This window comes from Crocodylus siamensis, chromosome 5, assembly GCF_052110815.1.
Source record: "Crocodylus siamensis isolate JL-2025a chromosome 5, ASM5211081v1, whole genome shotgun sequence".
Classification (NCBI taxonomy): Eukaryota; Metazoa; Chordata; order Crocodylia; family Crocodylidae; genus Crocodylus; species Crocodylus siamensis.
Window position 1 is genome coordinate 207,648,279 of NC_143399.1, and position 16,064 is coordinate 207,664,342.

At 50.9% G+C, this 16,064-nt stretch overlaps 1 protein-coding gene across 5 annotated transcripts in view; it reads left to right on the top strand.

Annotated features, from left to right (window-relative positions):
* The window catches only part of SMARCD3 (SWI/SNF related BAF chromatin remodeling complex subunit D3), a 160,270-nt gene that overhangs the window by 131,549 nt on the left and 12,657 nt on the right, over window positions 1-16,064 (top strand). For all 5 annotated transcript variants that reach the window (XM_090048161.1, XM_090048157.1, XM_090048158.1 and 2 more), the window contains exons 8-9: window positions 7,326-7,487; window positions 10,822-10,919. In XM_090048161.1, the coding sequence (XP_089904287.1) occupies window positions 7,326-7,487; window positions 10,822-10,919 (260 nt within the window). The remainder of the gene's footprint in view (window positions 1-7,325; window positions 7,488-10,821; window positions 10,920-16,064) is intronic.

The following is a 16,064-nucleotide window of genomic DNA, read 5'->3' on the forward strand; positions in this document are numbered from 1 at the left end:
AGGAAGGAAGGAGAAGGAACCAGCAACACACCTATAAGCTGGGAACACCCTCCTTGTCAACATGGTGGCAGAAAGGGATTTTGGAGTCATTGTTGACTCCGGTGTGAACGTGAGCTGCCAATGCAAGGAAGCGGTCAGTAAGGCTAATTGCACCTTGTCGTGCATCCACAGATGCATCTCGAGCAGGTCCAGGGAGGTGATCCTCCCCCTCTATGCGGCGTTGGTCAGGCCACGGTTGGAGTGCTACATCCAGTTCTGGGTGCCACACTTCAAGAGGAATGTGGTTAGCATTTAGAGGGTTCAGAGGAGGGCCACTTGCGTGGTTGGGGGCAGCGGGGCAGGCCCTACAAAGAGAGACTAAAGGGCCTGAATCTATTCAGCCTCCACAAAAGAAGGTTGAGAGGGGATCTGGTGGCCATTTACAAACTCGCCAGGGGGGACCAGGGGGAAATGGGGGAGGCTCTGTTCTCCCAGGCACCACTGGGGTTACTATGAATAATGGCCACAAATTGCTAGAGAGAAAGTTCAGGCTGGACAGCAGGAGGCGTTACTTTACAGTTAGGACTGCCAGACCTGGACTGGGCTCCCAAGTAAGATGGTGCTCTCTCCTACCTTGGGGGTCTTCAAGAGGAGGCTGAACAGATATTTGGGTGGGTGATATGACCCTGGCACCCATTCCTGCCCAGGGCAGGGGGTCAGACCTAATGATCTGTTTAGGTCCCTTCCAACCATAAGTACTATGATACATTGGTCTCTTGCCATTCTTCTGCTTCCATTGAGTTGGGATAGTTTCTTGGTGGGCTTCCAGTACTGTGCCTCTTTGAAGCTCCTAGGCCTCCTGGGGACTGTTATCCTTCAGTTTATTTTCCCATGACACCTTGGCTGTTAGCTCATTGAGTCAGATGAAATCCCCCTTTTTGAAATCTAGTGTCCTAATTTTGCTGACCTCATGCTTTCCCTATCTTAGGATCTGGAATTCTAGCTAGCATATCATGATCACTTTAATCCCAAGTTACACATCACCTTTGCATCTCCCACCAGTTCTTCCCTGTTGGTCAAGACAAGATCCAAGATAAATGATCCCCTAGTTGTATCCTCCACTTTCTGGAAAAGAAAGTTGTCCTGCACATAAGTTAGGAACCAGCTCGACATTTTCTGTTTGACTGCATTGTTATTTCAGCAGATGTCTGGAAGATTGAATTTTCCCATCAGTACCATCCTGTAGCTTTCACTTAGATTTGTCACCTGCTTGAAGAGTACCTCATCCACCTCCTCTTCCTGATTTGGTAGCCTATAACAAATCCCCACTATTATATCAGTGCTGCATCTTTCACCTTTCACCTTCACCCAAGTGCATTCTGCTTTGGTGTCTTCTTCCTCCTCGGCCAGGGAACAAGTGTATGTGTTTTTGACGTACAAGGCAACACCACCACTTTTCTTCCAACTCTGTCCTTCTGAAACAGTGCATAACCCACCATGTTCGTGTTCCAGTCATACAAGCTGTTGCACCAGGTCTTTGGGATGCCAGTCAGAGCATAGTTCTTTTCACAGGCAGCACCTTCCAGCTCATCTAATTTAGTCCTCTTATTTCTCGCATTTGTATACATGCATCGGGTGTATTTTGCATTTTGACCCCCTCGCTTCCCTTTTGCACTATTTGTTGCAGTCCTGTAACTCTCTGGAACTTTCCCAAAGTTGAGTTGCTCTTTGAGTCTTTTCCCCTTTGGACTGTATGGTCTGTTGCTGAAGAGTTTTGATCATTACCCTCCATGAGACCTAGTTTAAAGCAGTCCTTACTAGACTAGCCAGACAATGTCCAACAATGCTTTTCCCCATTCTCGTCAGATAGATCCCACCTCTCGATAGCAACCCTCCTCCCAAGAACATGTGCTTGTTGTTGAAGAAGCTGAAACCTTCACATTGACACCACCATCTCAGTCACATGTTTACTTCCAGGATTCGGTGGTCTCTATGATGGTCTCTGCCTGAACCCCTGCTTTCCATGGGAAGGATCGATGAGAACACCCTTTGTGCTTCAGGCTCCTTAATCCTCCTGCCAAGGGCCTCATATTCACTTCTGATCTGGTCAGTGTCATTCCTGGCGGTATCATTGGTGCCTACATGAACAAACAAGAAGGGGTAGTGGTCTGAAGGATGGCTGAGATTTGGCAGACTTGCATTTCCTTCTGTCTAGGCGAGCAGTTCCCAGCCTTTTCCGTCCCACGGCACACCAGCCTCATGCAAAGCTGAGAGAGGGGCGGGGGTGGTGGTGAGTGGCCAAACATGGAGCCGGGGCGGGGAGGGGGAGGGAATCGGTGCAGGCCGAGGCACAGATGCGGGGTGGCAGTGGTGGCACTGGCTGTAGCCATGCCCCACCAGGTGCCATACCCCCCTAGGATTCCTCAGCACACCTGGACATATCCGATGGCACACTGGTTGGGAGACGCTGCTCTAGGTGGTTGCATTCTCTACCTCATGCTTGCAGATGTCCTCTCCTCTGCCGCAGAGTGCATGAAAATGGTTGGTGACTTCAGTTTGTTCCTCTCCGATCCTGGGGGCCTGCCTTCAAGCAGTCACATGCTGTCACTTTTCATTGTCCTTTGGCCCCTCCAGTACCAGCCTCTCGTAACTCCTGTTTAAGTCGACTTCCTGGTCTGAGATGCAACGCAATGTGAATACCTGTGCTTCCAGTCCGTGAATCTTCTCCTCCAGGGCAGACAACAGCATATACTTGGTGCAGATGAAGTGCTCCTGACCCTCTGTGGAGCACAACTATGCTGTAAGGATAAAAAAGGAGTGGGGGGGGAGGCATATCACAAGAACCTGCGTACCAAGTACCCATACCAGGGTTCTTGCCCGCTCTCCCAACCTGTACAAGCACATTCTCCTACAATCAGGTTCTCGCCTAAGGTAAACTCCCTAGGCAAACTCCTCTCTTTGCTGCCCTCTGTTCCCTGGGTTTGGTTTGGTTTGGGTTGGGTTGCTCAGGGCTGCTTTTTTATAAGGCTGTCTATCCTAGCTCCACCCCTCAATTACCTAAGCCAGCCCCACCCAGAGCAAGCCCTGTCACTCAGTCACCCCAGAGAAGGGAACACAAGAACAGAGAGAGCAAAAATAAAAAGGCAGTCACACGCCACAGGCGAGGAGGACCCCAAAAACACACACTAGGCATTAGGCCACACCAAGTCACTAGCACAGAGAAAAGCCTCTTCAACATAGTCTCACCCCTGAGCAGCTTATCCCAGAGCCACTGCTCTCTGCTTATGGCTCAGCGTATAGTAAGCACCAGCCTTTGCCCAGGGCCTTGCAGTTCAGGGTCCAAAGCCTCTGAATGGACGTGGAGAGAGCCTAGCCTGCTACCTGCACAGGGCCAGACCCTAGAGAAAGTCATAGTCAGGTTTGGAGTTTGCAGTTGAGAGGAAATGGGATGTGGCAAAGGGTATGCTTTCCCCCTGCATCTCCCACCGCAGTGGGTTGGGGCCCAGGGCAGGAGCCATCCTGGCCTGTGTGAGTCCTGTCAAGGTAAAGCAGTCTCCAAGTGAAAGGCTTGGTCTGAGCTGTATGTGAAAATGCATTATGGATGATGCCGCAAGGAAATCTCATTACTGTAACTTCCTCAAGTAAATGATAATCAAGGGTGTTTAAGAAGAGCACAGAGTGGAGGCATTCACTTGGGAACCCCTAACCAGGACTTTGGTTGTAAGACGGGGTGCACAGACTGGAGAAGTCCGAGAATGAGAGGGATATGGATGTGTAGCTTGATTGTAGAATGGCCTCGAATTGTCTGTGGGATACAGCTGTGGAAAAAAAAGCTACTACAATCCAGTGTGTATTTGGCGGACTTCCTGGTGACTTCTGTTTACTGGAAGACTCATCCTCCTATCGAGGGACTGTTGATAAAAGGAGGTGACCGCTACCACTGCACCATTGTATGCCATTCTGGTCACCAGTGTACAAAACAGGTGAGTTCAGACTGGAACAGGTATAAGGAGGGGTCAGTGTGATGGTGAAGGGAATAGAAGCTATCTCATGTGAAACAACACTGAAGGGGCTTGGCTTGGGGAGCTTAACTAAATGGAGATGGGAGAAGAGGGGATCATGTTCTACTCATGCACTGGTGGGCTGAATGCTGGGGAGTACAAAGAGTTTTTTAGGCTGAAAAAAGCCTAACGTTGGCACAGGATCAAATGGTTATGAACTGGCTGCAGATAAATTTAGACTAGGAATGAGAAGAAGATTCTATCAGCGGGAAGGTCTGGAAGGGTCCCAGCAGAGTGGTGGGGACAAAGACCCTGTAGCATTTTAGGACCAAACACTAAGTTTATGGCAGAACCAGTGTGATGGGACAGGGGGGTTCTTGTTTCTAAGGTCAGCTTGTGAGATGTGGAACCATGTATCTGCAGTCCCCACAATGAGGTAAAGTAGTGACTCCTATCCTGTGATTGGCGTTGGCTGATCGCAGGCTGAAGGCTTTTGCTGGCAGCTTGCAGGAGCCAGGAAGGATTTTTTTTTGCCTTAATGAAAGTTACTGGCTTTGGGAGAGTGGGGGTGGAGGGCGGGGGTTCAATTCCTCTGAAGCACTGGGACACAGGACACAGTCAAAGCTGGGGCTTTTGGCAAAGCTGCACTGATGCTCCTGCCAGTACTTAGAAAACCCAGAGGTTCCCATGGCTAAAAGATCTTGCTGTTCTGCTCACAGTCAGATTGATTGCCAAATTTGGGTCAGGAATAATTTTTTTCCCCAGGTCTGGCTGGACCATGTGGATTTTTGCCTTTTTGTAATGGGGCCAGGGTCCTGTTCCCAGGATCCTTTGGGCATCTATGACCAACTGTGTCCCTGTTTTGGAGTGGCTGGACATTGGCAGGGTCCTCATCTCCCCTGTTTGTAACTACAGTATCTGGCAGGATGCTCTGGGTGGTTCTGGGTTTGTGCTTTGTAGTTATGTGAGAGGGTTGAAAATGCTGATTTTGTTTGGAAGTGGAGATTTTGGGGCATCTTTGGGTAAATGATCTTTGGTATCTTGACTTCAAAAAAGCCTTTGATCTGGTATCCCGTGATCACCTCTTGGCGAAACTGGCCAATTGTGGCCTTGGGTCCACCGGGATCTGCTGGCTGGGAAATCGGCTCCATGGTCGGACCCAGAGGGTAGTAATTGATGGCAGTCACTCATCATGGTGCCCTGTGATCAGTGGGGTCCCTCAAGGCTCTGTCCTTGGACCCATACTGTTCAACATCTTCTTTAACGATGTGGACATTGGAGTCAGGAGTGGACTGGCCAAGTTTGCCGATGACACCAAACTTTGGGGCAAAGCATCCACGCCAGAAGATAGGCGGGTGATCCAGGCTGACCTGGACAGGCTCAGCAAATGAGCGGCCGAGAACCTGATGGCGTTTAACACGGAAAAATGCAAGTTCTCCACCTGCATCATGCTTATAGGCTTGGCAGTGCTACGCTGGCTAGCACTACAGAAGAAAGAGACTTGGGGGTCATCATTGACCACAAGATGAACATGAGCCTGCAATGTGATGCTGCGGCTAGGAGAGCGACCAAAACGCTGGCTTGCATCCATAGATGCTTCTCAAGCAAATCCCGGGACGTCATTCTCCCCTTGTACTCGGCCTTAGCGAGGCCGCAACTGGAGTACTGCATCCAGTTTTGGGCTCCACAATTCAAAAAGGATGTGGAGAAGCTTGAGAGAGTCCAGAGGAGAGCCACGCGCATGATCAGAGGTCAGGAAAACAGATCTTACAATGATAGGCTGAGAGACATGGGACTCTTTAGCCTGGAAAAGTGCAGGCTCAAGGGTGATCTGATGGCCACCTATAAGTTTATCAGGGGTGACCACCAGGATTGGGGGAACGTTTGTTCACCAGAGCGCCCCAAGGGATGACGAGGTCGACTGGTCCTAAACTACTGCGAGACCGTTTCAGGCTGGACATAAGGAAGAATTTCTTTCCTGTCCGAGCCCCCAAGGTCTGGAACAGTCTGCCAGCGGAGGTGATTCAAGCACCTACATTGAACACCCTCAAGAGCGAATTGGATGCTTTTCTTGCTGGGATCCTATGACCCCAGCTGACTTCCTGCCCTTCGAGCGGGGGGGCTGGACTTGATGATCTTCCAATGTTTCTTCCAGCCCTAATGTCTATGAAAAAATCACAAATGTTAGGTGTGTGTGATAAAGGCAATGGTGTTGGCATAATATGCTCAAACTTCTGTAAGGCATTTGGTTTGGTACCATATGGCATTTTAATGAAGAACTTGAACAATTCAAAACAACGTGGCACACATTAAATGGATTAAGACCTGGCTAATTGATCACATAAGATTATTTTTAGTGGAGTCCTGCAGCAATCAACACTTTGCCCTATGCTATTTAATGTTTTTATCAGTGACTCAGAATAAAAGATAAAAGCGAGACTCCTGTTAATACAGTTGAATATACTGTTCGTCTTTTGCAACAAAAACACACACTGTTGTCTCACATTCAGCTTGAGGGTCATATGGAGCCCCCAGGGCCTTCTCTGCAGTACAGCATCCCAGCCAGTCATTCTTAGGCTGTATTTGTGCATGTAGTTATTATGTCCCCAGTGCAGAACTTTGTAGTTTATCCTTGTGAAATTTCATCTAGTTGATGGAGGACCATTTCTCCAGTTTTTTTAGATCATTCTGGATCCTAGTCCTGCCCTCTAGAGTGTCTGCAATTCCACCCAGCTTGGTGTCATCTGCAAATTTGCTAAGCATGTGCTCAATTCCCTCCACCAAATCATTAACAGAGATGCTGAATGGTACCACACTCATGTCCAAGCAGCTTATTTGAGTCCCAAAAATAACACTGCCACGGCATCAGTCGGCTCAGCACAGGCCGCAAAGCTGATCTTATATCTTTTCATTCTCTAACAAGTCAGACTCGCACTGTCCCTCTGCCAAGGGCCCAGACATTCAGTGACTGGGTACGGGGTTTCCTTGATCGCAGGTCGCTGATTCAGATCTGAGCAGGATCAGTTGTGATGAGCACGTATTGCCATGAGGCTGCTGAGCAGCCTGCTCTGTGCAGTGCTCTTGGTGGGTCTCAGTGCAGTTTGCATATCTGCATGACAGAAGCAGTGATGCACCTCGACGGGTAGGTGCCAAGGACCGAGTGGGGCACAGAGACTGACCTTCCCTGTCCTACTCAGACATCCTCTTCTCGTCAGCACTGAGGGGCACATCTAGGGCCCCTGGCTCTTCTGCTGCCTCAGCTACTAGAATCCAGCATCTTCCATGAGAAACTAGTTCATGGGAGAGTTAGAAGCACAACTCACTGCATCTTTCTTTGCCTTGCAGCCGCCACAGTTTAAACTGGACCCACGACTAGCCCGCCTGCTGGGGATACACACGCAGACCCGGTCAGCCATCATCCAAGCCCTGTGGCAGTACATCAAAACAAACAAGCTGCAGGATTCACACGATAAAGAATACATCAACTGTGACAAGTACTTCCAGCAGGTAAGGCCTCCTGGGGGCAAGGTCTCTGCAGAGCTGGGCAATAGCCTACCTGGCTGCAGCTTGGACATTCAGGACTTCCAGTTTTCTGTAACAACACCTCTGCACTTCTTCAGGCCTGTGTGGCTGTCAGCAGACAGAGCCTCCAGCAGGCACTATATCCCCATGCGTGTTCATAGCCCTTCCTGCTGGGAGCGCCAGGTTGGGATGTTGTGTCAGGACAATGAATGTGGAGCCTCTTCCAGGCCCTACAGCTGGGAGCAGGGGCCAGGACAGAGCTTGTAACAAGGTTTAGCGGTTGTCACCACTTCGCAGTATGCAGCAGTGGACACAATAATGGAGCCACACCCCTGATCCCAGCTGTAGGGCTCGTCCTCTTCCCCAGTACTGAAAGGAATCCCTGGATCTGCTGCGTGCTGTGAGAACTGTTTTGCAGGGTTCTGAATCACAGATCCTAGCTTTCCTGATGACCATGTCATGCTAATCCTAAATGACTGGTTGCACAGACTTCCCAAGGCTGGCAGGAGCAAGACAGGCCAGGTGACCCTGGAAGGGCAGCTTCCTCCTGGATTGGCATCCTGCTGCAGGATCCCACCCATGGGCCATGTGAGAATTTGAATGCATGCTGCCAATTTGCATGACAGCCAGATCCCCTGGAGAAGAATCCCACCATCTTGCTGGTGTACATGGTGCTGGGTAGTGTCACCGTAGTGGGGCTGCCTCCCTTTGCTCTGCCTTGTTTCTTCTTGTTTACAGTGTGTTTAATTCAGGGTGGAGTCATGATAGAGGCTGGAACGGATTAATGTTTCATGTACCAGTGGGCAGAGCAGGACAGACAGAAGTGAAAGGTGTGTTCCAGCTGCCCGCTTATTCCTTTTCCATAGGACATAGCTGATGCATGGACTCAGGTTGAGGGGTTCTTGATTTCTGAAGGTGTGATCAGACCGGTTCTGCTTTTGTGAGGATCTCAACTGGGAATGGGGGTGCTAGGTCACAAAGCCCCATCCCTGTGCTTGTGGCTGTGTACAAACTCATCAGGCAGGGACAGCAGGAAATAGGGGATACGATGTTTACCAGGGCACCCATTGGGGTAACTAGAAACAATGGCCACAAACTGAAGGAAAGCAAATTTAGATTGGAAATCAGGAAAAAAAAATATTTACAGTGGGGGTTGCCAAAATATGGAATACCTTCCAAGGGAGGTGGTGCTGTTCCCTTCCTTGGAGGTATGTGAGAGGAGATTGGACAAACACCTGGTTGGAATCATCTGACCCCAGCACTCTTTCTTGCCCAGGGTAGGGGGTCGAACTCAATGACCTAATAGGTCCCCTCCAACCCTAAAATCCATGAAATCCCTGCTGTCATGGCAACCCTGCTATAGAATCCTCTTCATAAACTGACCAGGCTCCATCTTAAAGTTTCCTGGGATTTTAACCTCACGGTTCCTCCTGGGGGAGGCTGTGCCAGAGTCTCAATTCTCTGACAATTAGATGCCTCCCTCTAATCCCCAGCCTAGGATTCATCAAGGTCCATGTTTACCCCATCTTGTCTGTCAGTGTGGTCTTTTATCTTAGATGGTACGTTGCTCTCCCTGGTGCAGGCCCTCTGAGGCACTGGTAGACAGCAGCCACATTTCCTATCAGCCATCATTTTGCCAGGCTAAACAAGCCAAGATCTTTTAACTTCCCTTCATAAAACCATCTTTCTATTTCCCTAATCATCCTGGCAGCCTTTCTCTGTACCTGCCGCAGTCTGAATTCACCCTTTTTGGTTGTGGATGGCCACCTGAAACACCCGTATGACTCTGCAGTGTCACTGGGCTCTGTACAATGGCATTAATACTTCCCTGGCTCTTCTGAAAAACCTTACTTGGCTTTTTTTAATGAAACATAAGAAACATCAGCAATGCCAGACTGAGTCAGACCAATGTCTCTCTAGCCCATTGCTCTGTCTCTAACAGTGGCAGGAGTGGATGCTACCAAGGGAAAGCATTGAACCAGGTATCTCTAGAGTGATTTATCCCACATTCAGTACCCTCGCTGGATCCACCATTATTGGTTTAGAGATGCCACATGGTGGCCACATCATGCTTGCAGCTGATAATCATTCTGTAATCCACTAAGGTGATCTTTCTCCTGTCTGTCATTTCCAGCTGATGAGCCATCTGTTTATAACAGAAATTATTGTTGCTGCTGCCAAAGTGCATGATCTTGCACTTTATATTCATCAAGCCATCCCTAATTCTCCCTAGCATCAGACAGGGATCATGGGTGCCTGAGGCCTGGCTGCAATTCCTGTAAGGAGGCAGGGTGCCTACAAGTCTGGCCACGAAACTGGCTGTCCCTTATGGGAGGCAGTTTTTTTGCGTAGCTTCTTTGGGCTTTCATGACGACATGCAAGAAGGTCTCTTTGAGCAAGGAGGAAATGTGAGGGTTTGATCCAGCTTCTGTCCCACCCTATACCCAAGCAGTGCACACTGGGCTTGTCCTGTCCTCTGAGGCAGATGTGTGGAGCAGCATGTGTGTGGGTGGTGGGCTTAACTGTGCTTAAGTGCCAGCTCTGCCTAACATCTCACAGGAGCTTGTGACATCCCTCCCTTCCTGCAGACCCATCAATCACTGTACTGCCCAGCTTCTGCAGCAGATGAGGCAGAGTCCAACAGACACTGCTGGCCCCATTCATCGTTCATGCTGCCTGCTGAAAGAGGCAGGGGTTTTCCTGTGGACATGTGATTAACAATTCATGGGACACCATGTAACAGGCTGTTGTTGTTCAAGGAGAACCTGGAAACCAATGCCCAAAACTGTCAATAAAAATATTTAGGTTTTGGTTTTAAAAAGTTTTTAAAAAATTTAGGGTGGGATTTTGTTTTGTTTTTTAAACATTTCAATCAAGAAGGTTATGGGAAAACTTGAGGTGGCTGCTGCTACTTTCTTTTGGGTTTGTGTTTTTTTTTTCACCATAAAATTAACTATTTTTGCAGGGGCTTTCTGGGGAGGAAGGGGAGGATTTTTAACATTGCCTTTGAAAAATAACATTTTTTTTATCCAGGTGTCTTCCCTGGTAGTCATAGTGGAAAGGATCTGCCACTAGCACAGCTAGTCCCTTACATGAACTCTTCCCTTCAGCTGTAAGGGCCCTCCCTGATCCCTGCCTACCTGGTACTGACGACTGCCCTGAAGTGAGATGGGGCAGAAAACTGTCAGTGTGAAGTCTTCCCCAGGACAGTTTGGAGGCGTGCTCAGTGCTGCCTCCCGCTGGAATGCCCAGCTTCTTGCTAGCTGTTCCATGTGAGCTTCTGGGCCCAGGATAACAACCGGCTCTTTCCTCATTTCAGATCTTTGACTGTCCACGGTTAAAGTTCTCCGAGATCCCGCAGCGACTCACGAACCTGCTGCTGCCCCCGGATCCCATAGTGATAAACCACATCATCAGGTGTGTGTGCTGGGGACAGGAGCCCAGGGGTCCAACGTCCCTGGGGAGTGCTTCAGCTGTGACTAAAGCCGAGTGCCCTCCTGCTGCTCCCACAGGCCCCGTGGAGCTGGAATTCGTCCCATGTAAAGGCCCCACTTCGGTGGGAAATGCAGATAATGCCCTCATTGTAGAAGAGCCGGGCAGAGATGTGTGTTGTACTGGAGTCACCACATCATATAAAATTAGAGTTGGAAGGTGTGACAGGGGCAAGCTTTCACTCCCGGTGTAAGCACCAGCCTGCCTCCTATCTATGGGACAGCTGCCTACCTCACTCATCTGCCATGCCTTGATGTAATAATATGAGGATGTTAATCAGGCAGGAGGCTACCTATTTTGAACCAAAGGGGATCTCTGAAGCTCTGTTCCACCCCTACGCTGTGGCCCAAGCCTCGCAGATGGCATCCCAGAGCCATACCCTTCACCCATTAACTGTGGTCCCCTCTCTGGGACCTTTGGTCCCCCCCTTTGGCCCTGACCCTCTCTCAGGCCAGTCAGCATCCCGAGCCTCTTGCTCTCTGGGAATCCCTCATGGTGGGCCTCTGGCCCTTTTGACCCCTCTCTGGGTCCTGGCCCCAGCACGGACCAGTAGGGTACCTTGGGTCGGGTCTAAGCTGCTTGCCTGCTCACAGGGTTTTAGGTCCCCCCATTTCTGGCTCAGGTGCTTTGCCCTGCAGGATCACTCACCTCAGCAGGCTCAGGCCCTTCAAGAAGCTTACCTGGCCCTCCCTGCATTCAATAACCAACCCAAAGGTGGGGGCTGAGGTTAAGGTGCCCCGACCCAGCTTTCACTGGGGAGGTACTCACTCCTGGCATTTACATGGGGACTGCCACGCCACCAGCAGCCCCACCAGGCCACCTGCCCTGGTAATGCCCAGGACCAATGAGGCCTCCAAGCCATCCCCATAGCCTCACCCTTACCTCCAAGTGTTCCTGGTAGGGCTCAGGAGAGAGGCGTTTCTCCTCTGCTGGCTGGTCACTAACTGCCCTCGGCTCAAGGAGCTGCGCCTTAAAATGGCCACCCTCATCAGGCACCTGCCCCTCCTTGGCCTAGTCCTTAGTGGCAGGCACTGCCAGTGCCCTACCACAAGGGATCTCAGGAGGTCAGCTAGTCCAGCCCCCCCAAAGTGTTAAAGACTGATGACCCACGGAACCAGCGGAAGTCACCAGATGAGCACCCAGGACCAGCGCAAGGCCATGTGCATTAGGGGATTTCATAGATTTCATAGACATCAGGGCTGGAAGGGACCTTGAAAGATCTTTGAGTCCAGCCCCCCTGCCCCAGGGGCAGGAAGTCAGCAGGGGTCATAGGATCCCAGCAAGATAAACATCCAAATGTCTCTCAAAGGCATTCAAAGTAGGTGCTTGAACCACCTCTGGCGTCAGTCTATTCCAAACCTTGGGGGCTTGGACAGTAAAGAAGTTCTTCCTTATGGGGTTGCTAGCACCGAGTCATACTCACAGAATCATAGAATCATAGAAGTGGGGTTGAAGGGACCTTGTAGATCTTCAAGTCCGACCCCCCTGCCTGGGCAGGAGAAAAAAACTGCGCTCAAATGACTCCAGCCAGGTAGGCATCAAGCCTCTTCTTAAAGACCCCCAGGGTAGGAGCCAGCACCACTTCCCTTGGAAGTTGGTTCCAGATCCTAGCCGCCCTGACTGTGAAGTAGTTCTTACGGATGTCTAATCTAAACCTACTCTCCAACAACTTGTGGCTGTTATTCCTTGTTATGCCAGGGGGAGCTCGGGGAAACAAGGTCTCTCCCAAACCCTTCTGGGCGCCCCCAGTGAGTTTATAGAAGGTCACCAGGTCCCCCATTGGCCTTCTTTTGCGAAGGCTGAACAGGTTCAGGTCCCACAGTCTCTCATTGTAGGGTCTGCCCTGTTGTCCCCAGATCATGCGGGTGGCCCTCCTCTGGACCCTCTCCATGTTGTCCACATCCCTCCTGAAGTGGGGCTCACAGAACTGGACACAGTACTCCAGCTGTGGCCTGACCAGTGTCGTGTAGAGGGGGAGGATCACCTCCTTGGCCATGCTTGAGATGCATCAGTGGATGCACGACAAGGTGCGGTTAGCCCTGCCAACCGTGACCTTGCATTGTCGGCCCACGTTCATCTCAGAGTCAGTAATGACTCCAAGATCCCTTTCTGCCTCCGTGCTCTCATGAAGGGAGTTTCCCATCTTATAAGTGTGCTGCTGGTTCCTACTGCCCAAGTGCAGCACTCTGCACTTGTCAGTGTTGAAGCGCATCCTGTTTTTGTTAGCCCACCCCTGCAACCTATCCATGTCTTGCTGCAGTCTTTCCCTTCCTACTAGCGTCCTCACCTCACCCCAAATGTTGGTATCATCAGTGAATTTAAACAGGTTGCTTTTCAACCCATTGTCTAAATCGCTGATAAAGAGATTGAACAGCACGGTCCCAAGGACCGAGCCCTGGGGGACTCTGCTGCCCACTTCCCCCCAGGTCGAATATGACCCGTCCACCACCCCCCTCTGAGTGCGACCCTTGAGCCCATCTGCAATCCATCTGACTGTGTAGGCATCAATGCCACAGTCGCCTAGTTTTTTTAATGAGGATGGGGTGGGAGACAGCATCAAAGGCCTTGCTGAAATCCAGAAAGAGTACATCCACGGCAACACCTGCATCCAAGGCTTTTGCGACCTGATCATAAAAGGCAATCAGGTTGGTCTGACATGACCTGTCCCTAATGAAACCGTGCCAGTTGCCCTTAAGCATCATCCCTGATGCCGGCCCATCGCAGATGTGCTCCTCGAGGATCTTCTCAAAGAGTTTCCCTAGGATTGAGGTAAGACTGATGGGCCTATAGTTGCCCGGGTCCTCCCGCCTCCCTTTTTTAAAGATGGGGACCACGTTGGCTATCTTCCAATCATCCGGCACCTGGCCCGAGCACTCGTAAAGCCGTGCCAAGGGCCCTGCAATAACCCCTGCTAGCTCCCTCATCAGCCTGCGGTGGAGAGCATCTGGACCTGCTGATTTGAACATGTCCAGCCCCTTCAGAAGCTCTCTAACCCGGTCCTCCCCAACCTGAGGTCTAGAGGCGTTCCCCTCAAGTCCATCTTGCATCACGGGGGGGAAGTCCTGGTCCCTGCACAAGAGAACGGAGGTGAAGAATTAGTTAAAAAGGTCTGCTTTCTCCTCTGGTGCAACCACCAGATTGCCCAGCATATCTTGCAGGGGCCCCACGTTTCCCAGTGCTTTCTTCATCCTCCCTATGTATTTGAAAAAGGACTTTTTATTATCTTTCATTTTGGACGCAAGTCCTAGCTCTACATCTGCCTTAGCCCCCCTACAGCCCCAAGCAGAGGAGGTATACACCTCTTTGGAGATAGCACACCCCCCTCCTTGCACCGGGTGTACACCACCTTTTTGGCAATCAGGCATTCCCAGACACCCTTGGTGAGCCAGAGGGCTTTCAGGCACTCCTGCCCCCCTTGCTTCTTGCTGGGATGGTCACCCCTTGGGCCCTGAGTATCATCTCCTTAAGGAACGACCACTCATCTTGAGCACTGAACTCCCCTGCTCTCGGGAACCAGTGCCTCTCCCACTAATCTCCTCAGCTCGTTGAAGTTGGTCCTCTTGAAGTCTAGGGCTACCGCCTTGCTGCAGGCCCTCAACACCCTGCACTGGATGGTGAATTCCAGCAAGCGATGATCGCTATCACCCAGGTAGTCAAGGACCTGGAGGCCCCTTACCAGGTCCAACAGGGCATTTCCTCTGGTGGGACTGTGCACCTCCTGAAGTAAGTGGCTGTCCTGTATCTCGGCCAGAAACCTCCTGGAACGGTCCGACCTGGCTGACTGTTCTTCCCAGCAGAAGTCCGGGTAATTTAAATCACCCATGACAACTACATCCCTTGCCTTAAGTGCCTCTGCAAGCTGGCCCCAAAATTCCCAGTCTAGCTCCTCCCCTTGGTTGGTGGGTCTGTAGTAGACCTCAGTAAAGCAGAACCTGTTCAGCCTCCACAAGAGAAGGCTGAGTGGGGGGGCTTGTGGCCTGTTATAAACTAGTCAGGGGGGGATCAGCAGGAGTTGGGGAAGTCCCTGTTCCCCCGAGCACCGCCAGGAGTGACCAGCAATAACGGTCACAAGCTGGCAGAGGGTAGATTTAGGTTAGATATCAGGAGGCGCTACTTCACGGTCAGGCCGGCTAGGGTCTGGAACCAACTTCCAAGAGAAGTGGTGCAGGCTCCTACCCTGGGGGTGTTTAAGAGGAGGTTAGATGAACATCTTGCTGGGGTCATTTGACGCCAGTATTCTTTCCTGCCATGGCAGGGGGTCGGATTAGATTTCATAGATTTTCATAGATTTCATAGACATCAGGGCTGGAAGGGACCTCGGGAGATCATCGAGTCCAGCCCCCTGCCCAAAGGGCAGGAAGTCAGCTGAGGTTATAGGATCCCAGCAAGATAAGCATCCAATTTACTCTTGAAGGTGTTCAATGTAGGTGCTTGAACCACCTCTGATGGCAGACTGTTCCAGACCTTGGGGGCTCGGACAGTAAAGAAATTCTTCCTTATGTCCAGCCTGAAACGGTCTTGCAGGAGTTTATGGCCGTTCGACCTAGTCATCCTTGGGGCGCTCTGGTGAACAAACGTTCCCCCAGATCCTGGTGGTCACCCCTGATAAACTTATAGGTGGCCATCAGATCACCCCTGAGCCTATGCTTTTCCAGGCTAAAGAGTCCCATGTCTCTCAGCCTATCATCGTAAGATCTGTTTTCCTGACCTCTGATCATGCGCGTGGCTCTCCTCTGGACTCTCTCAAGCTTCTCCACATCCTTTTTGAATTGTGGAGCCCAAAACTAGACACAGTACTCCAGCTGCGGCCTCGCCAAGGCTGAGTACAAGGGGAGAATGACGTCCCGGGATTTGCTCGAGTTTGCCCCAAAGTTTGGTGTCATCGGCAAACTTGGCCAGTCCACTCCTGACTCCAATGTCCACATCGTTAATGAAGATGTTGAACAGTATGGGTCCAAGGACAGAGCCTTGAGGGACCCCACTGGTCACAGGGCACCACGATGAGTGACTGCCATCAATTACAACCCTCTGGGTCCGACCACAGAGCCAATTTCCCAGCCAGCGGATTGT